The sequence below is a fragment of the Spea bombifrons genome, chromosome 6 (genome assembly GCF_027358695.1).
Source record: "Spea bombifrons isolate aSpeBom1 chromosome 6, aSpeBom1.2.pri, whole genome shotgun sequence".
NCBI classification, from domain to species: Eukaryota; Metazoa; Chordata; class Amphibia; order Anura; family Pelobatidae; genus Spea; species Spea bombifrons.
The window spans coordinates 12,273,414-12,300,939 of record NC_071092.1 but is presented as its reverse complement, the minus strand read 5'-3'; the positions used below and the strand labels follow the sequence as shown (position 1 = coordinate 12,300,939).

At 39.0% G+C, this 27,526-nt stretch overlaps 2 protein-coding genes across 2 annotated transcripts in view; both read left to right on the top strand.

The window, feature by feature from the left end:
* Positions 1–9,660, top strand: part of LOC128500520 (complement factor H-related protein 4-like) — a 68,734-nt gene extending 59,074 nt beyond the window's left edge. The window contains exon 5 of the mRNA XM_053469682.1: positions 9,628–9,660. Within this exon, the coding sequence (XP_053325657.1) occupies positions 9,628–9,660 (33 nt within the window). The remainder of the gene's footprint in view (positions 1–9,627) is intronic.
* Positions 9,617–24,293, top strand: LOC128500161 (complement factor H-like). The gene is made up of 10 exons (XM_053469207.1): positions 9,617–9,810; positions 10,961–11,134; positions 12,118–12,294; positions 14,033–14,215; positions 14,593–14,790; positions 16,885–17,064; positions 17,796–17,969; positions 18,049–18,249; positions 18,582–18,780; positions 23,996–24,293. Exons 1-9 carry the CDS (start codon positions 9,783–9,785, stop codon positions 18,767–18,769), a joined length of 1,503 nt encoding a protein of 500 aa, XP_053325182.1. The 5' UTR covers positions 9,617–9,782; the 3' UTR covers positions 18,770–18,780; positions 23,996–24,293.
* Positions 24,294–27,526: the final 3,233 nt, after the last annotated feature.

The window sequence follows — 27,526 nt, the reverse complement described above, 5'->3', positions numbered from 1 at the left end:
GATTATATATTCACATCCAGTCAGACACTTTCGATAACACTATCAATATGCAAATAAATACACAAATATAACACTCACGATATATCTTTATTGATGAATTTAAGCCAACAAGACAGTCTTTTATTTTTTTGGCATTGTAACATTTTTAAACGATATAAGACAGCTTTCTCTTTCTCTCTTCTTGACTTACTTACGCCGAGCGAATCAGCACAGTTGATCACGGCAAGTCCGATACACACGTCTTGTTTGGAAAGTCGGTTTTCGTCACGTATAACTGACGGAAAAAGCCGAAAATAGCCGAATATGCCTGAATGTCTCCACACTGAAAACGTCAGAAGGCACGTCAGAAAAAGCGACGGAACACACAGATAAAAGAGACGAAGATACCGAAAACCAAACAGAAAATCCTTCTCTTGAGGAAGCCACACGGCGAAACGCGTCAGAAGGACTACAGCGGATTTATTATTTATATTATTTATTTATTATTTTATTTACGAAGAAAACATCATACGGGACTCCCCCCCCCTTTTGGTGGACTTCATTTGCTTTTAAATGCACTCCGTGCATGGATAAACTGTGAGTGCAATCTAAAGAAGTACTTTTGCTTTTATTAAGATACTGCACTATGTCCAGTTTTATTTTCTAGATCTTATATGAAGATCAATTAAAGATTCAACTATTTACAACATTTGAGAGGCCTGAAGCATTCTGTTCGTTTGTGAGTGCATTCATATTTCCATACACTTTTCAGTGTCCATACGATTTACACTATATATTTGTTTTTCTCTTCCCTATATGTACCTGCGCCCCAATCATCTGTATATATTCGTATTTGCACCCTAAGGAAGAGTGCTTTTTGGGTTGCTGCGGTCATTTGGGAAGTATATCATAATTATTATTTTTCACTTCTTTCACTACTTTATTTTTATTTCACCCACGCACACGTGATATAGCATATTATTTTATAGTAAATTCCACATATTTGTTTTTCTTATTCTAAACAACTCTATTCACTGCTTTAAGTGAAAATTACTTTCTTCAAGTCTGAATGGATGACCACTTGTTATTTGCACAGTCTTATTAATGAACATGGCATCAGAGAGTGGATTGTATATATTTGTATAATATACTCTCTAAAATGCCTTTTTTTATTGCTTGTATTAACATTGTAGCTGGCCTATGCACTTTTCCAAGCTCCATTACTGCCAGTACTGGACCTTGGAGTAATAGCCTGACGTTAAACAATGTTGCTAAGTTTATTGTTCACAATTATTCTTTATACAATCGTCTTTATACAAAAAAAGCAGGTACTACAATTAAGCACTTAATTTTGTCAGTAGACTTGTGCATTCGGATTCCTGCAAATGTACAGCATCTTGGCAAATTCAACAATTCATACAAAGCCACAAAAGCGAGGCCAGACCGCTCATAAAGTGGCTGAAAATGAAGCAAAAACCTGAGTTATCATCAGGTTTGCAGGCTCTTTCACTCATACTCTCACTCTCCCTATCTCATGCTTTTGAATAGTTTCCCTACCTTCTATGCCGACCACTTCTGCATCTTCTTGTTCCTCATCTTTTATTTTCTATGTTTGATCTTCTCTCTTTTATCTTCATCTGCATATCCGCGGACATAACCTGGCGTAAACTTCCAGAAAATGGTGGCGCTTCCAGTGACCTCCTCTTGTCTTATCCTCCAATCGGGGGGGGGGGCGTCACAGAATGGCAAAATGCTTTCATCGACGTCCTGTGACCTGATTGTAGGATTGGACATAACCTGGCAAGAACGTCCGCCAAAATTGCAGCTTCCAGTGACGTCCTCTCGCACAATCCTCCAGTCAGGCAGGAGGATGTGACAGAAAGCCATCTTTCACGCCAGATTATATCTGATCCTCCAATTGGGTGAGACAATTGCGTGACATTTTGCCCTAATATGAACTTCAGCCAAAATCGCAGCATTTTTGGTGACATCATCCAACCCAATTGGAGGATTGGGTGGGAGGATGTCATTGGAAGCGCCCCCATTTTGGTGGAAGTTTGTGCCAGGTTATGTCTGTAGATGCAGATGAAAATAGAAAATAAAAGAGAGAAGATGAAAGAGAGAAGATGAAGAAAGAAGATGCAGTAGCGGAAAAATATATTGTACTTGTATTTGAAAAATATCTTACTCATCTACAAAAGCCAATAAAAAACTTACTAAATAGATTTTTTTTTGCAATAAGTAGCATTTTGATATTGAAAAACCATTTTTTACAAATCTGGTCATGCTACCCCCATGTGCTATTTGTGACATCTTTGAAACCAGACAATTCAATTTACCCCATCAAACCATATATTTTGAAAACTAGACACCACAAGGTATTTCAGATGCTAGTATTTTTTTCTTGTTTTTTTTCTTTATTCAGTTTTCATAAACAAAAACATCATAATCAAATTATGAAAAGAAACACATTGTGTTAGTTCTTTGCATAGGCAGACAGCAATCCGTATTCTTTCCCATCTTTCAATTACACTTCTGGGTATTATCACCACCCCAAATAGGATTACATGTATATGAGAGATGAGAATTGTTTAGAATCATCATTTAAACCTAGCTTATATATTGTATAATAATATTGTTATTAAACCTTAGAAGTTATTATAATGCAACATTATCTTGTAATTCCATGTTTTGGTCTACATAATATTGTAAGTAAAAAAGAATCACTCTTACATTGTTAATTTAATACAAATACCAAAGTTATATGATAACTTATTATAATTAAAAATAGAAACAATTGGGCTTCATCCTTTCTCCTATATTCGGCTTAATTATCGATAAAAGTAGTCTTCATGCATATAAAACTCCATGTGTGGTATTTAAAACTAAAAATATCATATACCTATTGCACGAGGCATGGAGGAGAACCATAGGTACGGTACACTTTACCCAAAGTTAGATTAGCTAATATTTATTAGTCGATATTAGTTATGTGCATCGGCCCCATATTCTTCTGTCTATTTTATCTTGCCAAAATTTCCAAATTTCATAATTTTTGTGGGAATTTAAATATAGCCAACGCAATGATTTTTCCATTTTAATCTGGAGGCTAAGTTGTATAACAGTAGACCAAAGCAGCTGATGAGGTTGTTTCCAATTTCGTGCAATCGTAATCTTAACAGCCATTAGGTGGTTGGTAATATATTGTAGATCGATTCTTCTCATTTTAGGCAATTTTACATGCAATAGAGCCAATTCTGGTGTTTTCTTTAGTTGGATATTAGTCATTTTTAATGAAATTAAAGGCCTTAGACCATAAAGGTCTGATGTCTTTGCGGTTCCACCACACATGTAAATATGAGCCCTCTACTTTGTTGCATCTCCAACCAATAGAGGAACTGTCAGAGTACATTTTAGATATTCTGGTAGGCACCAAATACCATCTATTACACTTTAAATTGTGTCTCCAATAGATTTAGATTGTGTACAGACAAGCACGGTAAAAACGTATTCTTGAGAAAGTTCCAATTTCGCCGTCGACAGCTATTGTCAACAGGGTAGTTTTCCTCCAGGAGGAAAACCACCCTGTTGTACAATGTTATTTAAAGTTTTGACTAGGTGTGTGTGTGTTTATTTTGCTTCTAAACACTTTATAAAAGAGGTTTAATTGTCTAAGGCAGAAATAGCTCTATCAATCTCTGAAATTGTAATGGGGATATTTAGTCTATCTCGTTGTAGATCTGAAATTGTCGGGATATCTGTTTTAGGTAAGTTTACTTCAATAGCATCTTCAGCTGGGCATTGCGATAAGTTATATAATTTTTTTATAGTATTCATTAAACACCTTGCCTATGCTCCCGGAAGTCATACAAGACTTATCGCCCTCAGTTAGTTTGGTAATTCTATTTATGGCATTCTTTTTCTGTAGCTTATCAACTTTATTGCCCTTAATGTAGTATTTGAGTTTGAGCTTTTCTGTCTGTGCAGTTGTTTTCTCTCTGATTTATTATTTGTTGAATTTTGTACCATACTCTTTCCTTGATTATTCATTTTGATAAGGTGTCCCCTGTTCACTAATGTAAACATGCACCAATTATTTCAGAATTATGCATCTGCAGCTTTGTTTTCAATAAAAAGCAATCTATAACTTCACTCTATATTGTTTTGAGATCTTAACAGATAATCATTAATTTTCCAAGTAGTTCTTGGCCTATATGAATAATCATCGGTGAAATTAGTAAGCATAATACTATGGTCCGACCAGGCGTTTTCTAATATTGTACATAATTTAGTTTTATGTACATTTCCCCAAATCATGTCTATTCTAGAGTAAGAAAGATGAACTCTAGATAGATATGTATAGTCTCTTTCATTTGGATGCGTGGTCCTTCAGGTATCATATAGGTCATAGCTGTTAAGAAATTTTTTCAATAATCTATCTTGATTCATCTACTTTTGTCCCAGGAGTAATTTTTTTGACTATATTAACATCTTAGATGCAATTAAAGTTACCTGCCACCACAATATGTCCCATTTTGATCTACTCCACCTTTCTTAGAAGTTTTATTTAAACTTCTTACCGGCGCTTCGTCAAGTAAATATATATTAACTAAAGTATATTTTACATCATTTATTTTGCAAATCAAAATCGCTTTAGAAAATATTATAGCCACTCCATGCCTCATGGAGAAATCCGATATCTACTCATTTTGTAAGATAAAATTTATATACAAACAACCCTCTATATAGGCCCTGCACATTTACCGAAGCCAATCTAACCTTAATCAATAACCACTGGACCGTTGGGTTCCTCCAGTCCCCTAGAATCAACACATGATACAAAACAAAAACATAAAAAACATAACACTTATTAGACGCATAAAGAAAACATCCCAGCTTAAGCCGTTCACATCTTCAGTGCAATTTCTATATCTCATCGTGACACAAGGTAGGAAGCTATCTTCCCCCCGAGAATGGTACCCTATACCATATATAAATGAATAATAGGGTTTGGGGAGTGGGGGAGATGCAAATAGAGAGTGGAAAGAAAAAAAACGTCCCTATGAATACCTAAATCACCAATACATTATTTATTTAGTGACATAATTGAATCATTGACATGAAACTCCAGTGGTGTAATTCAACAAATAAATAAGACCAGTTTGAATTAACCTGACATATATAGAGAAACAAAAGAGATTCCCTATGTGTATCCTAAATCACCAATATATTATTTAATTAGTGATGTAGTTGTATCTTTAACGTGAATCTCCAGTGGTGTATTTCTAGAAATAAATAAGGCCAGTCTGAATGAAAAAAAATAAAAACATTTCCCTATGAATACCTAAATTTCCAATGCATTATTAAATTAGTGATGTAATTGAATCATTAATGTGAAATTCCAGTGGTGTAATTCAAGAAATAAACAAGAGCAGTCTGAATTAGCCTGAGAGAAAGAGAGAGAGAGAAAAGATTCCCTATGTGTATCCTAAATCACAAATATATTACTTAATTAGTGATGTAATTAGATAATTAACGTGAAACTCCAGTGGCATAAGATCAGTTTTTATTAACCTAATATAGACAGAAAAACAAAAAAACATCATATCAAATGATAATCTATGTCCCATCCCCAATGTGTCTCGTTTGAGCCGTGTAATCATCCCATCAAATGACGTGTCATTGGTTGTTAAGGTGTTAATAAACAACTGTATGCAAGCACAGTCAAATGCCTAGTTTTTTTACAAATATTTTTTTTTGTGTGTTGACCAAAAACTATAATTTTTGCCCCAAAATAAATTGGGAAAAATATCTGATGCAATCCCTGCAATCCTCCCCACAATAGTACACTTTTTGCACTATAATATTACCTTATTAATTAACTTGCAGTATTGTAAATGACCAATGAGCATCAGTCTCAGACTATGCTAAGCTCCAACTTTCATCAGTCTGTGACTGCTGCTACTGACAAGTTAAAATGGCATCAGATAATGCTTGTCCCTTCCACTTGAATTCTGATTGGCCACAGTGATAAAAAGGAACAAAAAGCTCCCACATGTTGCTGGAGTCACAGCCATGAGACAACCTTTTGGCTACTTCCACTTCTATCAGTCATTGATATATATATACCCTCCTACACACAGTCCCTCCCACTTTACCTCATTAAGGAACGCCAAAACGGCTTGTAATGGCAGCTACAAATCCTACTAAATTTAGGCACTTTTGCACTTCGTTTTCAGCAGTTTCATCAGGATCGCCCTCGTTATCAGAAATTCATACGAACGCATGAAACAGGCAATTTTCTTAAAATTGTATGAATCCGAATGCACAATTCTACCAAATACTGGTCATGTATGGTAAATCAAAAAAATTTCTTCAAGGTCTATTCACCTATTGAATTATGCATTATATAGTGCCAGCTTGGATCTTCTTATTAAAGAAACCCGCGTTGCGCTTCTTAATGAATAGTGACATCAAGGAGTTGAAGCCACAATTCTCTTGGACAATATAGCATAGCTAGGCTAGTTTTTCCATGTAAACCATAATGATGCAACAACAATGTGAAAATGGTAGGATGTCAGAGATCAGAGTTCCCCGCACCGGTCCGGCAACGGTGCGGGGAATTCTCTCTGACAGTCGGGGAAGGTCTGCTCGATGGACGCAGACAACCCCCGCTGCTAGCCACACCTCCTTCCGGCTGCAGCGTAAGTTGTCTACGCGAATCGCGTAGACATCTACACACTGCCCCGGCTGCATGACAGGGAAATCAGAAGCACCGGTACGTTTGGGGGTGGGGTGTTGTTAAATGGGGGCATAAGGCATTTCTGGAGGCAGAGTGTTCTATGAAATCCCTTTTAACCCCCTTAATGCCACTCTGCCTCCAGAAATTCACTTTTAACTCTCTATACGCCACTCTGCCTCCTGAAATGCCTTAAACCTCCCTATATTAAACCTGCCCCATAATATGCCTTTTAACCCCCTTAATGCCAGAGTGACATATAGGGGTATAAGGCATTTCTGGAGGCAGACTGGCACATAGGGGGTCAAAAGGCATATCATGGGGCACAGTGGCATATAGGGTTAAAAGGCATATCATGGGGCACAGTGGCATATAGGGGGTATAAGGCATTTCTGGGGCAGATGTGCATAACTGAGGGGGCAGGTTGGAAAATAGAAGGAAATAAAACCAAAATATTTTTCTCAATCATAGCTTTTATTAAAAAAAAATACTTTACATGAATTAACATTTACTGGTAAAACTTTTTTCCTATAGGGTCGTCTTATATTCAGGCTTTTTCTTTTTTCCTAAATTAATATTCAGATTTGGGTCGTTTTATAATCAGGGTCGTCTTATAATCGAGCAAATACGGTGTATATATATATATATATATATATATATATATATATATATATATATATGATTGCAAACAGCAATCACACTCCTATCATGCTCAGTCAGCCAGCACATGCTAGAACCTGGGCATGATAGGATTGTGATTGCTGTTAATTATATAATATTGTTATTGATTTTTTTTGTCTAATTTTGGTGTTACTTTTAATAAAGTATTTTAAAGTTTTTTTGTTTGTTTGTTTGTTTGTTTGTTTGTTTTTGGTTTTGGCCAAGTGAATGCTGAATTTTCAGTTTCGGTCCAGAATTTTCATTTGTGCATCCCTACTATATACTAAGCCAGTCAATGTGGTAAGCCTACACCACATCAATGTTTGGCTTAGTATATAGTGATAGGGGTTGTACTGCAATATTGTCAGTGTCTGGCTCAATGTATAGGCACACATTGACGGTGGTACAGCGTACTCCCTAAGTATATAATGATAAAATTATGCTGTACCCCTGTCAATGTTTGTTTAACCATAGAAACTATGCAGCGTTAAAGTGTGTGTGGGGGGGGTCACATACAGGATCTGCCACAGGTGCCAAATACTCTAGGTACGCCCCTGCGTCGTGCGCTAGTCAGGTCCAATGGCCATGCCTCAGCTCTTCGTCCCACGTCTTAAAAGGGGTGGGATGAAGAGCTGAGGCACGGCCATTGGGCAGCGTGGTGCGTGCACGCCGACCGCTTTAATTTCATTAGGCGCAGGTGGAGTGACTGCCGCATGACGGCCGCTTTCAATGTCGCTCGCAGCTGCTTTGGTGGCGCAATGGGCCACTTGACTAGACTTGCCCCCCAGGCCTTAAGCTGCCAGCCCACCCCAGAGCGCCACAATCCTATATCATGTTATGATGTCCTATCCTGGCACTCCGCAACAGCTGATGGTAAAAGCCCTTTAGGAGGAAGTGTTAGCAGGGAGGTCTGTGCTAGTGGACTATGATTTTCCCTGTATTACAGCAGCCCTGTCAACAACCCCTACCTCCTAGGCAATAAAAGTATGCTATTTATAGGCTTCTGGCTTTAACGGGCCATGGATTATTTTACTTCTCAAGTCAGATACAACTCATGGATATAGTATGGTAGATTTGTTTACAATATGTAGTGAGGAAGCATCACACAATAAAAATATAGGTCATTTTTTAATGATGAGTGAAAGGGAAACACAAAAAGAAACATAAATTAGTAAATCTGGATTTGGTAGAATCTGGAATGCTACTGTTCCCTTTTAAAAACTTCAGCACAAACATGTGATGGTTGACATAATAAATAAATGGTAAAACTCTAGACAGAACATGACACAACATGTGTACAGGATGGTGCCGTTCATTTATCTGAATTTCAAACTGATATCTTAAACTAATCAGTCAAATTAGAAAACCCAACCAAAATTTAAAAACATGACATTAGATGTACAATAACAAATAACACACATGGGGTGGATTACCCTATAAAACTATTGGCTATTGTGCAATGGGCACTTCCCTCCCATTACTTCTGTAAGTATGTTTATTTCCTATCCAATATGATTAGCAAAATATGTTAATAGCATACTGTATCCAAATAGACATTTTAACAAAATGTTTTAGCAAACCTATTCTGTTGTATTATTCTGTTCTGATTATTACATGATCCATTATTATGGGGAATTTAAGGTTTAGTGCAATTTAGTACCAGATGGAATTCATTTTGCATCAACAGGAAAATCTCCCTGGTAGTATAAGGGAGGTCAGGCTGTCTGGTGAGATACTGGCTGCTTGCAGCTAGAAACAGGGTAACACAGTCTCAATGCCTGAACAGAAATTTGAGCATTGCCTTCATGTGGTGTCAGAGCTGACTTGCAGGAGGGATCCCTCAGTGTTACAGAATAGTCTGACTGTCTTTGTGTAGCTGATCACAAATGATCCAAAAAGCAGCTCAATATGTAATAAGCTTGTAAATGCATAGTTAAAGGGACCCCTGTCCATTAATCGTTTCCTTCCTGTATATAACAATATGTTTAGTTATGTTGCATTGCTCTTTAAAAAAACAAACTGTATATTGTGTAGCTTTAGTATACAATTGAAACCCAGGTTAAGAATCTACCGTCTGAAGGTAATGATTTCATAATAATGACCAGAGCTTTCAATTTATCCTCTGTGATTCTGTGTTTTTATATAACTCAAATGTGGCTTTTAAGTTTTAACCTCTTCCATTTCTCTGATGTATAAAGAATAGTACCCCCCTATTACAGAATAATTTGTTTTTAAATTTTCTGTTAAAGGACTACACAGATGTGAAAAACCACCTTCTATAACTGACGGTGAGATAATTGAAGAAACCAAAAGCAGAGAATATTTTACAGGCCACATTGTGAAATACAGATGCAACCATGGTTTCCACATTATTGGGTCAGAGGAAAGCCAATGTACGGAAGGAATGTGGTTGTCTCCTCCTGAATGTATCGGTGAGATTTTTTTTTAGTAAATGCATAATTTGCATTTAGTTAAAGTTTAACGATAAACTGGTAACATGCCACACAGTGAAAATACATCCAGTGAAAATGTATCCAATGACATATTCACCTTTGGGGCAGCCTAGGACTGACCCCTCCAGCCGTCCCCCTCCACAGTCTTAATCTTTATCACATTAAAAGGCGGTGAACGCCTGGATATAATGTCACAGTGCAATTTAATGCAGCCTCTGATGCATAAATTGGCAAGGTAGACTGATCAAAGATCTCCCTTGTAACCAGTCTATTGTGCAGCAGAACACTGAGTTGATCGCATAATTTTGCAGTAGGGAGACTGCCGCCCTCCTGGACCTTTTGCCCTAGGTCTAGGCCAGGAGACATCACTGCTTGAATTAAAAGGATCCTAATAAAATACATAAAATAATGAATCCTCAGCTTGTAAGGGATAAATACATGTAGTGAAACAAAAGTGTACACACTGCGCTCGTGTATATAAGCTGCACAGAAGAAAAGTATACAAAATAGAAAAGTGAAGATGTGCGCTAAAAATAATCAAATAATGTCTAACAGTAAAAGCACTTTGTATAAGATAAAACATAAACACTCCAAACTTATTCCAGCTTGTGTAGATGGATCATTTCTCTTTCACAAAGGATCAGAACCTCACAAGGAGAAAATAAGGAATAAAGTGCATTGTGCAGTACTTTCAGTATCAGCAATAAGCATAGATGATAGATGTATTGCACTGACTCTCATACCGCTAAATATATTCAGCGCTTTCAATTGGACCTCTTAGGCTTCTGTGTCAAATATGAGCTGTGACATTCCTCCAGTCTTCGGTGAACAGGCGAACAAATGGATCAACCGGATCCCTACTGTTCACTCTATATAGAAAGAGCTTAAAGGACTTGGTACCAGGTTCTGTTCCTTTGTGAAGGAGAACTGATCCTGCTGAACAAGCTGAGATAAGTTTGAAGTTTCTATGTTTTATCTAACACAACATTGAACATGTACATATCTTCCTCTTATTTATAAAACACTTCTCCTGTGTGATCCACTAATAATTATACAAGATTTCTCCTTCATATTGGCTTCAATGCAAAAAAAACAATCGTCCTTGTTGTTTGTTTTTTTCTTTGTCAAGGTGATTCATGTGAAAAGCCTCCAGCTGTTGCAAATGGGGCTGCTTTATTGAGAAAATTAAAATATGAACATGGTGACAGCATAGAATATGTCTGCCACAAGGGCTTCAAGAAAACAGATAACACACCATCTAAGTGTTTAGAAGGGAGGTGGTGGAACATCCCTACTTGTATCTGTAAGTAATTATGGCATTTAAAACTATGAAAGTCATATTGTAAGCTTGCTTAATATTGTATCTAATTGTACTTGAACAACCTCAAAACACTGTTATATATTTTTTGCTTTATCATATTTGCAATTGCACCCAGTGCATCTGCCTCAGTATGCACCTAGGCAGTGCCGAGCCCCTATGAGTCAGGCACTTAAGGCATCTGCCATAGCCGCCTGTTACTGCAGACCAGTCTGCAATGTGCATTTTAGCAGCTGTAAATTTGTTTCTGTATAAACTTCTGACATTTACAGAAAGGTAATGTATAAAAAAAAACTAAAAAGAGGTGCAGACAAATCATGAGGGGCCATAAATGGCCATTGGAACACAGGAGTGATGGGAGTGATAAAGGGCTATTGGAACACAGGACTGATGAGGGTGATAAATGACCTCTGGATGCCTAGAGGAGATTCCAATAGTCATTGAAATGTGCTTTTGTTAAAAAAAAACAAGGACATATCCCACACTTTTGAACAATATATATATATATATATATATATATATATATATATATAATCTTACTTAATAAACCATGGTGGTTAAATATAAAATAGCTGTCAAACACTCAGACCAGCCTAGGGGCATGTTATACTTGGAATGTATTACACTGCCTTCTCTCTCTTCCCTCTCACATTAAATAGTGGCTTTACACACAGATCAGAGAGCACAGCAGCCATCTTAACTCAGTGTGGAGCAGTAATGCTGCAGAGGATGTGTATGTACTCCTGTATTCCTGTCAGTGATAAAGCTGATTACTAAGTAAGAGTTTAGCAAAAAGTAAGGTTGTATTTAAATACTGGACTCATATCTAAAGCTGACAAGAACCATAACAGGGCAGTCGGCCCTTGCATGTCTTGCCCACTGGCCCCTGTTTATATATTTTTCTATGTTGACCCAGATAATATGCATTAACTCACTTACTATACAAATGCTATTGCTTTACTTTTCAGCAACCTCATGCGATTCACCGCCAAGTATTGACAATGGACATCTGAAATATCCTGTAAAGAATGAGTATGAATCTGGTGAAAAGGTGCACTATGAATGCAGAAGTGGTTATGCGTTCCAGAACAAGGATGAAGCCATGTGTGAGGAAAGAGAATGGAAGTCTATACCAGTGTGCAGGAGTAGGTGTTCCTTATGCAACCAAAACATTTTTTTACTGTAACTTATAAGCATACTTTCAGGAAAAACATTTATATGAAAATATACGTAAAGATACAAATTCTATTTCTGGGTATTGTTTTACAGTAATAATATTAAACTTTAAATGGTAATGCTTTAAAGGAATCTTTAGACACAAGTATTAAATTCTGATTAAAAAAAATCAATCTATGCTTTTATGACAAAAGAGTTTGTCTGCTGTATGATGTGAATATGAGTATAACTATATTCCTAGTGGTGTTAAGGATATTCGGGTGACCTTGTGTACTGTATTGTGCTGTGCTGGATAGTCATGGAATCTGGGGATCTTTATTTAATACAGACTGTGTGCCAGCACAGAGCTGCATTGTTGCCAGTGGTCATGAGAAGGTATATTTGCACATGCATGCAAATTAATACTGGGTAGACCATGTCGTACTTCATAGCTGGTCAATTCACTAACATACACTGCCACTGCAACATTTCAGGTGTCCAAAGCATGACCATAACCCTTACAACTAACATACTTCTGCCTCTCCTCTACAATATATCAGCCTCTTCCTGCCCTGATGTTGCCACAGCACAGCACAACCATCCGCTAGCCTCAGCCATAAATGAGGTACCTACTACAGTTGTGTGCTCCTCAATGCTTCCACTTCAAGCATTGCACTCCACACAGACCTACCACCTCTAGAGATGCTTTTGCACTGGTCAGAACCTGTGGAAGAAATTGTACTAGTTAAGAATTTTGCATACCATGTTAAAACATTCTATCATTGCTCCCCATAAAGAGCCATCTCTAGATTGCACCTAACTACTTTCCTTGCATAAAGCAGGTAACTAGTGACAGGGAAGCACTACCACTGAAATTAATGGGAGAGCTTTTAGCATATGCAATGGATCCCATTAGATCTTCAGAAATCTGACTAGGCCAGCTGTACCACATGATGCTAGGCAACATGAGAAATATTAGCCATACACATCCATTGCAAGTCTAGCAACTGGGAGTAAAGAAAGAAGAAACTTCATAAGATGAATTTATCAGAATCTGCCCATGCTTTTGCAAGAGAAAAAATAAACATTTAATGAAGCAGTGATGATCATGGCTCAGTTGAGGAGATCCTCTGAACGTCCCTGACCAGCCCAGCAAACTGTCAATGCTTTAGCAGCAAAGGTCCCAATCATAGCTCACCTGTGGTCACCTTGTAGCACATTTCATCAGAGCTCATAAGAGTTGGTTGAACTAGAAATGTAAACTGGTGCCCCCCCCCCCGGCTAAAACCATACCTCCACAAGAAGTATGCAGATTAGAACACCTTAAATGGCGTGGGGGTATGTGTTCCTGAATTTAGGAAATGAAATGTGAGCCTTCTTTGCTCTTAAACTCCCTGTCTACGATAATCCATCACCAGTGGCATATTCTAGCCTAGGCTGACTATGCTTAGGATAGCAGTTCCAGGCATATGGTTGTCCCTCTGCCGTAAAACTAGGGGAAGATCACTCTCTTGGGCAGTTAAATCCCCTGGATATATCCAATCCTGTGTGTGAGAAATAAAGGAGTCTTCGTTTGGTTTTACCCTACACTGAGTCTCTGCTAGTGACTGGGGAACCGGGGAAAGTGTGGTGTCCCAGGCTAAGGAAGCACAAGTCAGCAGACAACTTTTATGTGCATGATAACATTTACCTAATCTCTTTAATAATTTCATTTAATTATATTTTTAGGAAAAGGAGAACGCTGTGTGAAACCACCTACTGTTAAGTTTGGTGATTACCTTGGAGAAAGAAGGAATTATTATGAATCAGGCTCTTCTGTGGAGTATAAGTGTCCAGACTTTTATAAGATGCAAGGAAATAAATTTGTGAAATGCCAGGATGGAGTATGGGGCGAGCCACCTACTTGTCTAGGTTTGTGCAAAACTTTACTTTGAAGGCTTGCTTAATAACTTTACCAAATTATTATTTTTAATCTGATCAATGTAATATCTCAATCTGTGAAAATATTAGGTATGTTGTGAAATATTTTATACTTTATCATTTGACAATTATGCAAATATTCATTTTAATTGTTTTTTATCTTCATACAATAAGCAGCATATTTTAATCCGATTTTATACATCTGCCAATAGGCTATATGGGATGTCTGGCATTGCTTTGTTACGATATGACTTTATATCATGAACCACCAAAATCTTTAGGACTGGGACTCTGGACATCTTGTTTAAAGTTCATTCACTAGTTGAGCTATCATTTAAATTAAATCAAATGATTCTTTTGTATTTCAGAGCCTTGTATAACACAAGAGAAAGAAATAAAGCAAAACAACATTGTACTTAAATGGACAGCTACTCCTAAACTCTATAGTGAACATGGTGACAATATTGAATTCATCTGTATTCGTGGACATGAAATAGCTGATCAAACAAAGCTAAAATCAAAGTGTAATCAAGGGATAATCCCATATCCTAAGTGTGTTAAAATTGGTAAGTGTATGTATATATATATATATGTGTGTGTATAAATTTATGTTTAGATTTTCTGTAACTTTATGGTTAATTGCATTTAGTGGTACATAGTGTCACAACAAATACAAGTATTCTCAGGATTTAATTCATCCTCAATTTAGTATTTCACTTTGGTGCTTCCCTAGGCCTGACCCACGGCAGTGGCACCAGTGCCGCCTATGTAACTTTTTACCTTTGCTTTTTATAAAAGAGCAGCACATTGCTGAATTAAACTGGCTAAGTACAATCCTCCATAGTGATAATGGGCCATTTTGAGAGATGATAATTAATACGTAGAGCTTCATGGACCTAATTCACCTAATAGGGCAATTGGCTCCATGTTATGTGGCAGTGGGGCTGCTGCCCTCTTGATCTGCCGCTCCCCTTAACCTATTATTTCCCTTGACCTGTAGTTCCCCTGGACCTACTGTCCTAGGCCTAACTGAAACAAAAAGTCAGCGTGTAAGGTGCGTGTAAGTCCATGTATCATAAGTAATACACAACCTGTTTATTAAGCGAAATACATGTGAGGGGTGAAAGCAGAGGCAGGGAACCAATAATACAAATGCCTTACCCATTTCAAGCTATTCAAAGGTCTTAAAAATAGGCCATAGGTGGCAAGACAGGGGTAAGCCCATCCAGTTATACGAGTAAGTTTTTATTAAAATATCTACTAAAGTAAAGATTAGTTATTTTTTATCAGTGATATTAAACTTATTTTAAGCAAAATATTCACAAATGGATGCATAAAATGCAAATAATAAATTACTCAGAATTGATGAACAGTGTTAAGTGATTCCTTAGTGACTCTTTTGGTCTGGAGCAATCCTGCCTTGATTAATGTATCCTGTGGTCTAGGATAAGTAAAAAAAAACAAAATGGATAGAAGATTTGCCAGACGTCAGTAATTTTTTAGAATTGTTTACTATATACACTCACTGCCCACTCTATTAGGTACACCTGTTCAATTGCTTGTTAACACAAATAGCTAATCAGCCGATCACATGACAGCAACTCAGTGCATTAAGGCATGTAGACGAATGGGGGAAAAAAAGGGATTCAAGTGACTTTGAACTTTGGGGGTCCAATCTGGTGCTGGCAAGGTGTACCTAATAAAGTGGCCAGTGAGTGTGTGGATATATATATATGTGTATATATATATATATATATATATATATATATATACACAAATGTATTACATTAACCCCTTAACAACAAAGCCCGTACATGTACGGGCTTACAGTGCAACGTGATATGACAAAGCCCGTACATGTTAAATAGCTGCATCGGTGAGGCTGACCGTGGATCCGGGGAGGAAAGCCCTCCCCGGAAGAATGGAACCGGTGCGGGGAACTCTGATCTCTGACAGCCGGAGGAGGTCTGCGCGATGGACGCAGACAACCCCCGCTGCTAGCCACACCTCCTTCCGGCTGTAGCGTAAGTTGTCTACGCGAATCGCGTAGACATCTACACGCTGCCCCGGCTACACACCGGGGACTCAGAAGCACCGGTAAGTGGGGCGGTGGGGGGGGGTTCAGGAGGATCCAGGTCCCCTGCAGCTGCGGGGGATCTGGATCTTAGTCGTCTCATAGCCAGACCTATTTGAGGTCTGATTATAAGATGACCCCGATTATAAGACGAGGGGTATTTTTCAGAGCATTTGCTCTTAAAAAAACCTCGTCTTATAATTGAGCAAATACAGTATATTAAGAGTTTGCAGAATCTTTTTTTTTTTTTCCTAAAAATCCCCATCTGGTCTCTGTTTATTGAACAAACCTGGTTCTTACTCACTTATGCAGTGTATGGACTGGTGATGGAAATCAGTCTTGTCACTTTTAAGCCAAAACCTTTACGTGAAATAGTCACCTAGAGAAAGATAACCATTTAGTACTTTTCTCTGCATTTGCTCTCTATAAATATGGATCAGAGACTCCAAACAGTAGGAGTATGGTAGCATGGTATTGACTAATGTGGTCATTTTTTTTTAAATATATGGATGAGTTTTTATATTTATTTTGAATCTGCATATATTATTAATTGTACACCTTCCTTAAGCAAATTTATGTTTTGTAGGCTCTTGTTACCTATCACAATCAGAAATGAAGAACAGAAATTTATATCTGAACAGAACTAGTGAAATCCTACCTGGAGAAACCGTTACATTTGAGTGTTATGAAGGAATGGTCCCAGAAACCAGCCTGTTAGCAATATGTGTTAACAGAAAACTTAACTACCCGAAATGTGTGATTTCAAGTAAGTATAGTATGTGAAAATATATATGTGACTGGATATAAATGTGTTAGAGATATGTGATGGTTAGTTGTAATAAAATATTTATACCTGGACGGGTCTGCGGTTTGGCCTAGAGTCTTCAAAGCCCTGGCTTTCCCAGTCATTAGGTTGGTTTGTTCTTTCTCCAGTCAGAGGAGCCAACTTTCTAACTACTCACCATACATTAAAGACTAGTCCCACTTCTTCATGCCAAGACTACCCCAAAAGAGATAGCTCCAAGTAGCCTACCCTGGGAAGTTCCCAGGTATGAGAATAATACTATTTCTTTTATATAGCTAAAGGTGCCTCTATGACTGAATGTAACACTTTTGCTACATTACAAACACAATGCCTATTAATGTTGAAATGTACAAACCTTTCCCAAAAATAATTCTTCAATAACTTTATATATTGTCTCGTTTGTAATTGTTCATAGAATAATTAATTGTCATGTAATTCAGTAGCATCTGATAGGTTGGTGCCATTGACATTGGAAAAATATGCTTTTTGGAGTTCTTGTGTCTTTTGTGTTTAAAACTTCAGAGGAAATAATAACTTTTTATTTATTCAGTTATGTGTTTTGGAGACTATGGCAGCAGCACAGTCTTTTTGTCTAGGGTTGGGTATGTAAATTTAGGCCTCTGTGCAGTCTCAATGCTGTCCCATTAGAAATAACACCTATTTGTTTTGCATTTGTTTTTCCTGTGTTCCAGAAAAATGTACATCTGTTCCTGAAATTCTGAATGGGAAGATTAGGAGTGGAGTACAAGACAGCTATGAGTCAGGCTCATCTGTTGAATTTGAATGTAATGAGAATTATGTGCTCTCAGGGTCTATAAATGTTAAATGTGAAGATGGTATCTGGGTTGACCTTCCGCGATGTCTTAGTAAGTACTGTGTAAACTGCTTGCTTATCAAAAATTACATCCTCTTTATGGACTGTAAAATTAAAATCCATTTTTTCAGGACCATGCAAAATTTTGGGGAAAGACCTTAATGAAAAAAATATTGCACTGCAGTCATCAGTTGATCTGGATAAGATTTATAAAGATGGTGAGGAGGTTAATCTTAAGTGCAGTCCAGGATTCCGAAATCCATCTCCATCATCTTCTGTAAAAGGGGAATGCAGTGATGGTAAAATGAAATACCAAAGGTGTTTCTCAGGGTGTAAGTATAAATTAGTTTTATAATTTCATTTTATTTATTTTCTTACTATTCCTTATTATACATTTGTTTAAATGCTTCAGCATTAAATGAACATTTCAGCACAATGCTATTAAAGTCAAACAATTCAGCCTCCTGCTATTCAATATCCCTTCATTTGGCTAGCCCTACCCCAACGTTGCCAACCCTACCCCCACATGAAACTACTACCCCAGAAATGGCAGAGCTCCAGGAAGCCAATCCCGAGAACGTACCACGTATGGTACTATTATATCACTTATTGGAAGAATGTTTTGAATTTTAATGTTTATAAATAGTTAATTTTTATGTTATAGCAACATGCCGGTTAAATCAAGACCAACTTGATCAGTTTAATTTGGAGCTGGATCCTGTGCACAATAATGACATTTATTATGGAGAAGGTGAAGATGTTATATTCAAATGTAAGGTGGGATTTTTTAGTACATCAGAACTGACCCGAAAATGTACCAACACACAACTGACTTATCCACGATGTCAGTAGACATACGAATAGTAAGTAGAATCTGTATATCTCTGTTTTTGTTATTGTTGTTACCATATTTGCTCGATTATAAGATGACCACCCAAAATTTGGATATTAATTTAGAAAAAAAGAAAGGCTGAATATAAGACCACCCTATAGGGGAAAAAAAGGTTTTACTAGTAAATATTAATTCACATGTAAACTATTTTTAATATTTAATATGATTGAGAAAAATGCATTTCTTGTTTTTATTTTCTTTTATTTGCCAACCTGTCCCCCAGTTATGCACATCTGCCCCGACAGCCTGCTACTCTGCCACCCCAGATATGCCTTATAACCCCTGTTTGCCACTCTGGCCTCTTGATATGCCTATACCCCATGTATTCCCCCCAAATTACCAATACATCCCTAGACTAGTCCCTCGTGCTCCAGACTCCCTGGTATCTAGTGGGGGCAGCCAGTGGACATCTGTGGGATGTACATAGACAACCTCTGCTGCTACCCAGCACTTCCGTCGGGAGGTCATGTCACGCCAGTCCTCTGTCATAGAAGCCCCGGCGGAATTGTCAGGTAGCAGCGGAGGCTGTCTGCGTGCATCGTGCAGACGTCCACCGAGCTCGAGCAAATATGGTATTATTTTACCATTTTTCACATGTCAATATACTGATAATTTCTATAAAATAGAAATCACCATAACCTACCCTTATCTGCCCTATTATCAATGCACTTTGTGAAAGAAGCTATTCTGTCATAGTTATGGCTTATGTAAGTCAGGAGCATAGTCCATTTATTTGATTTATTAACACTAAATTTAAATGTTTTTTGTTGTGAGTGAAAGGACAACACCATCAAAACTATTAACACAATCTATCAAGTGGACATGCTAGATTTACTAGCACCATTTAGACCAAGTCCAGCCTTGTGGCCCAATATTATAGTTGTTAATGACAAATTTCGCAGACTGTGTGTTCAATGTGCACTAGCCAGTTATGTCCAAAACATACAAAAAAAAGTACATAAAAAATGTATACACATCCCTTGAAAAGAGCACCCAGGTAGGGTGTAAAAGTGCAAGAACTTGCTATTCTAGCCAACCCTGATGCCTATTAATGGAATTGCAAGGTAAGCACATCAGATTGACCCTCTCGTCAAGCATCCTCCACAGGCTGATATGTATGTATGTATGTATGTATGTATACATACATGTGTGTGTGTATATGTATATGTGTGTGTGTATATGTATATGTGTGTGTGTATATGTATATATATCAGGGCTGCAACTAACGATTATTTTCATAATCGATTATTGGCCGATTATTTTTTTCGATTAATCAGGTAAAAAAATTAATGTAAATTTTTCATTTATTTATAATACCGTATTTGCTCGATTATAAGACGACCCTGATTATAAGATGACCCCCCAAAATCTGAATATTAACTTAGGAAAAAAAGAAAAAGCCTGAATATAAGACGACCCCAAAGGAAAAAAGTTTTACCAGTAAATGTTAAGTCATGTAAACTACCGTATTTGCTCGATTATAAGACGACCCCCCAAAATCTAAATATTAATTTAGGAAAAAAACAAAAAGCCTGAATATAAGACTACCCTATAGGAAAAAAAAGTTTTACTAGTAAATATTAATTCATGTAAACAATATTTTTATATTTAATAAAAGCTATGATTGAGAAAAAAATATATTTTTTTATTTCCTTTTATTTGCCAACCTGCCCCCCCCGTTATGCACATCTGCCCCCAGGGTTGCCACTCTGCCCCCAGAAATGCCTTATACCCCCTATTTGCCACTCTGCCCCATGATGTGCCTTTTAACCCTCTATATGCCACTCTGCCTCCAGAAATGTCTTATACCCTCCTATATGCCACTCTGCCCCATGATATGCCTTTTAATCCCCTATATGCCAGAGTGGCATATAGGGGGTTAAAAGGCATATCATGGGGCAGAGTGGCATATAGGGGGTTAAAAGGCATTTCTGGAGGTATATATATATATATATATATATATATATATCTGCTAACAGCAATCACACTCCTATCAAGCCAAGACAGCCAGTACATGCTGGAACCTGAGGATGATAGGGGTGTGAGTACAGCCTCCCTATGCCATGCTACCACCACCACCACCCTTACACATCCATACTAACACACACTCATTCACAAACATTTAAATACTCATTCATTCCATTAATCACACATACTTCACACATTAATCTCAAAAACCCTCCCCCACCCCCTTACCTGAACTGCAGATCTCCCACTCGAAGACTTCTGCAGGGGCCTGGCTGTGCATGCAACTTCTCTGGCCCCGCCCCCAGAGGAAGGAGGGGGGAGTCAGAGTTATGTGACACGCTGCTAGCTTCTTGTTCTCCTGCTGCTCGATCAAAGCCCGGTAAGTAGCATGGCCCCAGCAGACATTTTGAGGTCTGATTAGAAGACGACCTCGATTATAAGACGAGGGGTGTTTTTCAGAGCATTTGCTCTGAAAAAAACCTTGTCTTATAATCGAGCAAATACGGTATTTTTTTTAATAAAAGCTATGATTGAGAAAAATATTTTTTTTGTTTTTATTTCTTGTATTTTCCAACCTGTCCCCCAGTTACGCACATCTGCCCCCAGGCTTGCCACTCCAATATGGCACTGTGGCCCATGATATGCCTTTTAACCCTCTATATGCCACTGTGCCCCATGGTATGCCTTTTGACCCCCTATGTGCCACTCTGCCTCCAGAAATGCCTTATACCCCTATATCCCATTCTGGCATTTACGGGTTAAAATGCATATTATGGGGCAGAGTGGCATATAGGGAGGTATAAGGCATTTCAGGAGGCAGAGTGGCATTAAGGGAGTTAAAAGGCATTGTATAGAGCACTCTGCCTCCAGAAATGCCTTATACCCCTATATGCCACTCTGGCATTTAGGGGGTTAAAAGGCATATTATGGGGCAGAGTGGCATATAGGGAGGTATAAGGCATTTCAGGAGGCAGAGTGCTCTATTAAATGCCCCCTTAACGCCACTCCAGAAATGCCCTATGCCACCATTTAACACACACACACACCCTATACCCCCATTTAACTAACACACACACACATACTCTCTCTCTCTCTCCCTCCCCCCCCCCTCTCTCCCCTCTCTAACCGGTGCTTCCAGCCGGGGCAGCAGGTTGACGTCGCCTTCCACTGCAGCCGGAAGGAGGTGGAGTTGGCAGCGGGGGTTTGTATGCGTCCATAGCGTATACATTCCCCGGCTGTCAGAGATCAGAGTTCCGCACCGGTGCGGGGAGCTCTGATCTCTGACAGTCGGGGAAGGTCTACGCGACGGACGCAGACAACCCCCGCTGCTAGCCACACCTCCTTCCGGCTGCAGCGGACGTTGTCTACGCGAATCGCATAGACGTCAACCCGCTGCCCCGGCAATACAGCAGGAAGCACCGGTAAGTGTGTGTATGATGGGGGGGTGAGACAGGAGGATCCAGGTCCCCTGCAGCGGTGCGGGGGATCTGGATCTTAGTCTCCTAATCAGACCTCTATTTGCTCTGAAAAAAACCTCGTCTTATAATCGAGCAAATACGGTAATTTAATAAACAAATGATGTTAAATACAAACAGCAGAATAAAAAAACTTTGATAAAATGCATTTCTTGTCTTTATTTCCCAACCAGCCCCCCATTTATGCACATTTGAGCTTGCCACGCTGCCTCCCAGACAAGCCACGCTGCCTCCCAGACAGGCCACGCTGCCGCCCAGACATGCCACGCCACTCTACCCCCACATATGCCACGCCACTCTACCCCCGCATATGCCATGCCACACTGCCTCCCACATATGCCACGCCACGCTGCCTCCCACATATGCCATGCCACGCTGCCTCCCACATATACCACGCCACTCTACCCCCACATATGCCACTGTGGCCCCTGACATGCCTTATACCCCCTGATACACCACTCCGTCCTCCCCAGACATGCCACACTGCCTCCCAGACATGCCACGCTGCCCTCCCCACATATGCCACTCCACTCTACCCCCAGATATGCCACTGTGGCCCCAGATATGCCTTATACACCCTGATACACCACTCCGTCCTCCCCAGATAAGCCACACTGCCCTCGCCACATATGCCTTATATACCCTATATGCCTTATACCCCCAGATATGTCACTCCGTCCTCCCCAGATATGCCTTATACCCCCCAGATATCACACACCATACTTTCATAAATAAGTTCTGGGTTAATCTTTACTACCCCCAGGATTTAGATTCCCCTTAGTTTGCCCCCCTTTACCTCTAACTGCACCTTAAGTTAACTTTATTAAATTATTTAATTAACCCTCACTCCTCATCATTAAATTAACCCTAAATACCCCATCAACCACAACTACCCTAAATTAACCCTAAACACCCCGTTAACCATAACTGCCCCTAAATTAACCCTAAAGACCCCCATCAACCACAGCATCCGCTAAATTATCCCTAAAGACCCCATCAACCACAGCTGTCCCTAAATTAACCCTAAACACAGCATTAACCACAACTGCCCCAAATTAACCCGAAACACCCCATTAACCACAGCTGCCCCTAAATTAACCCTAAACACCCCATTAACCATAGCTGCCCCTAAATTAACCCTAAACACCCCATTAACCATAACTGCCCCTACATTAACCCCCACCTCCTCTAAATTTCAGCAGCCCAAATATTAATTTTATACTTGGTTAGATGAGTGTCACAGCCATGTGGTTCTGGCCTGGAGAAGGAAGGGGCAGGGCCAGTTGTCACAGTGATTACAGGGAGGGACTGTAAGTAGGAACTGCTGCTGTGAGTCAGACTAAACGGATTATATAATGAGGGGTATTTTTCAGAACATTTGCTCTGAAAAAACACTCATTTTATAATCAATTAAAATCGATTCAACTAATCGATAATGAAATTTTTTGGCAACGATTTTCATTATCGATTATTAGCGATTTTATCGATTAGTTGTTGCAGCCCTAATATATATATATGACACATGTTCAAATGTGCATCCCACTAGGGAAACCTTCTGCACAGGGGCCAGTTGAAGGAGCTGCCTCCTGGTATTGTTTCTGTTAGTAAACAAGTGCAAGCAGGAAGTGGTTCTGGAGGTGGTTTCTCTATGGTGTTAATGGAAACTAAAGAACTGTACTTGTCACAACTTTAATTGTACTGTACTGAATGCAGATCATTTAGATTAATATTTTTCTTTTCTAGGAGGGTCTCCTGTATGAACTAAAGGCAGCAAGATAAACCAGACCTCTCAACAATATTCACACATTATTTCCAGTGGTAAAATAGATGTATATATTCAACAATTCCAATCTGCAGAAAGCATTAAAAATGTTGCTCTGGTTATAAATCAAAAGTTCCACACGTTCTATATACTGCATTTTTAAAGTGCTTTTTTTTCTCTAATCTTGCGCTGTAAAATGACTGACATAACCATCTACACATTGTACACTTTCAGACTACCGTATATTACAGAATAAAAAATGTTAGGCAACCTGCTAAATTTGTGCTTTTTGTTTTTTTTATTTTTAGATAATACATAGTTCATGCCACTGGGTTTATAATGTTGTCTCTTTTTTTCTGGTAATAAAGAACAAATTAATATGCTGCAAAAGGAATGCGACAAAATTTAAACTTTGATTTAGGTTAGTTACCAAGATAAAGTTATCTGACACAAGGAATATTTAACCCATTCTGACATATTATTTCATTCAAGTGGGATTGTGGACCAAAAATGCAATTGTTTATAATCTCACGTAGTGACAGATAATATTAACTTTAAGTTTTTGGAAAAGAAAAACAGCACACAGATTCAGAATATAATTTAAATTATTTATAGAAATCACACCACCACACCATCTTCTTATGCCATTGCCATTAATGTTGGCAAGAATATTTATTTCACAAAATCAACTGACCCTTTAGCAGCCTGGTACATTTCTTATATTTATTTTATTACATTTCTTATATTTATTTTATTATATTATAAAGGTTTTATTTTAATTTTTTACCTACATTTGCATACTTACCCACAAGGGCATACTTACTTTCCAAAGTTGACGGGATGCAAACAACGGGACTGTAGGGAAATTTGGAACTGTTGGAAGGTATTTGTTAGAAGAAAGAGGGCCAAAAAACTCCAAATATTATGTTAGGGTTATAGGGTGAAGTGTGAGTTATAGCGTTAATCGTAGGTGTGACAGACTGACCAGGGACCTCAGTCGCCAAGAGCGACTTCTCCCTTCAGGACAATAACTCCCCGCAATCCGTAAGCAATATCCCCAAGCAAAGTAATATATTGCTATCCAGTACCCAAATAACCAGGCAAGACTAGTCTTTAGGTACAACAAGAGGAGAACTGATTTATTTTAGACACAGACAACTGGATATATCCAGCAAAACACACATTAACATAAAAGAAGATATTGGGATACAAACCGCCCCCTTAATCTGCCTGCCAGAGACAACAGGGGCAGTAAAGGGATTAACAATACAAAGGGACACAGACACCACTAAAATAAGGAATACACATTGTCTTGATTAGATTATCTCCCAGACCTTAGTGTGCTGTGTGTAAACGGTTAGGAAATAAGGCAATAATAAAAGTTTTATGAATAACACACAAAAGGGCTTCATGTCACTGGATAACATTAACTGAGGGGTAGGGTGACTCTAGGAACCATCACAGTCCCAAAATGCAGGAACCGCAAATCTGTTTCCGAGCTTCACAGTCTTTAGAGTCTCTTATGATTTGATAACGTGGCACTCCTTACCAGGGCCTATAGTCTGTAGTAAGGAGGCTGGCACTCAGTCCCCTCCAGGAGCCCATGGCATGGAGGCTTCCGTGACAGTAGGCTACTGTGTATATATGTGTGTGTGTGTGTTATGTTTGGTTGGTTGTGAATCAGACGGAAAAAAATGAAAGGAATGACAAAGCATGATTTGCTGAGAAAAAGTAGATGATTGAAAAATGGAAAAGGTAAATGAGTAGGAAATTGGCGACCCACTCACCTGTTTCACCCCAGAGCAAAGCATCCAAACACTGTCAGTCCATGACGTTTGGCAGCGGACTTCCAGAGCTCAGACACTAGGCCCTAGCGTAAGATGGCTACTCCGGCAAAGGTAGCAGGTGTTGCACACAGCAAACAGACGCAGCCAGGGGGGAGAAACTACCCTTACCATTAGGGACATTTTGAGCATGACTGTAGCCAGGAAGCGAACTGGCAGAGAAGAGACGCTGGCACCACCCCCAGCAGCATTGGAAATGGAAAAGGTGAATGAGTGGGCAATTGGCGACCCACTTACCTGTTTCACCCTAGAGCAAAGCATCCAAACACTGTCAGTCCTAGACGTTTGGCAGCGGACTTTCAGAGCTCAGACACTATATATTTATATATATATATCAAAGCTGGTGAGGGAGGGTACAAAGCTGCCTCAAAGGCAGTCTCAAGCTGTATTGCCTCCCGCTTCCCCCTCGTCCTCCGCCTCCAGCAGTCCCCGCCGCCACACCGTACCGTCTCTCCGGCCGTAAACAGGACGCCACCGGACAACCCCCAACAATTCACGCCTCGTGGCATCCGGAGCTCACGTAAGAACTTTCTTGCACTGACAAGGAGATGTCATTTGAGAGCCTGGACTGCCCTCTCTCAGCAGAAACCAAGATGGCTGGTTTCCTGCTGTCCGATCATTTGTAGCAGCGGCAGTCATGAGTGGCGGTAAGCCGTTACATAAGGAATACTCGAGTGTGCAATTAAATATTCCTTCCTGGGAGACGTCACTACTGATGTCAACCAAAAGGGTCAGCAAAGGACAGAATATGCCCTGCAGGGTCTACTGGCCGCAGGGGGAACAGAGAGGAGACTCAGAAATAATGCTTATTATTATTATTTACTTGTGTCAAAAACATTAAAATAATAAACTAAGATAAGTGATGTCAGTGGTATAAAACATATTTGAGGGGTCACTAGAGGGATCTCTATCCATACTGCACTGATAACAGAGCCAAAATAAAACAATAAAAAAAATAAAAAAAATTTTAGTAAAAAAAATGTAGAAAGTATAACCCCTCCCCCCATTCACTACCCTAGGAAACTATGTAAGGGATAGATGTGGCCCTCTGGAACATAAACAAATATGTATGTGGGATATGTCTGTAATGAAGGGATGTTGCCGAACATGAATTTGGTTATTGTTCAACAGTGTCACCTAAGAAATTCTAAGGAAATAAAAAAAAACAACTTGCGAAGGGTTTTCTTTTTACATACTAGCACATTATTATTTTTTGCTTGTTACTTTCCATTCCAAGAACAGTAACTTCAGACTCAAGTGTAATGCATTTTAACCCATGCGCATTTTAGCGCTGTCAAAATTTCAAGTTGCCAAATGTGTGTGCCAATGTGCGTGTCTTAAATGTGGCCTCTTAGGACCCTAACAACCCGACAAACCTATGGAAGGGGTGTACCTAGAGTATTTGGCACTCCGGGTGAATCCTGTATGAGACATTGAGGTAGTAGGCCTCTGCCCCTAAGTAGGCCTCTGCCCCTGTGCAACCTCTGCCCTAAACACTCACTCACACACTCATTGATTAATTGATTCACCCATTCATTCTCTCCCACCCCCTTAACTCTAGTCCGAGGGCTGGCAAAGCATTACTGGGGCTGCGCAGACTGCCCGACTGCCACCATATGTGTGCCCGCAGCTTACTGCAGTGGAACCCGCACGTGGTGTGAAAATCTC

Coding starts and splice junctions, on each gene's coding strand:
- LOC128500161 (XM_053469207.1), top strand. CDS start 9,783: ATGTGGTTGTCTCCTCCTGAATGTATCG. Junction 11,135..12,117: donor GAACATCCCTACTTGTATCT/GTAAGTAATTAT, acceptor TTTACTTTTCAG/CAACCTCATGCGATTCACCG. Junction 14,791..16,884: donor TCCTAAGTGTGTTAAAATTG/GTAAGTGTATGT, acceptor TATGTTTTGTAG/GCTCTTGTTACCTATCACAA.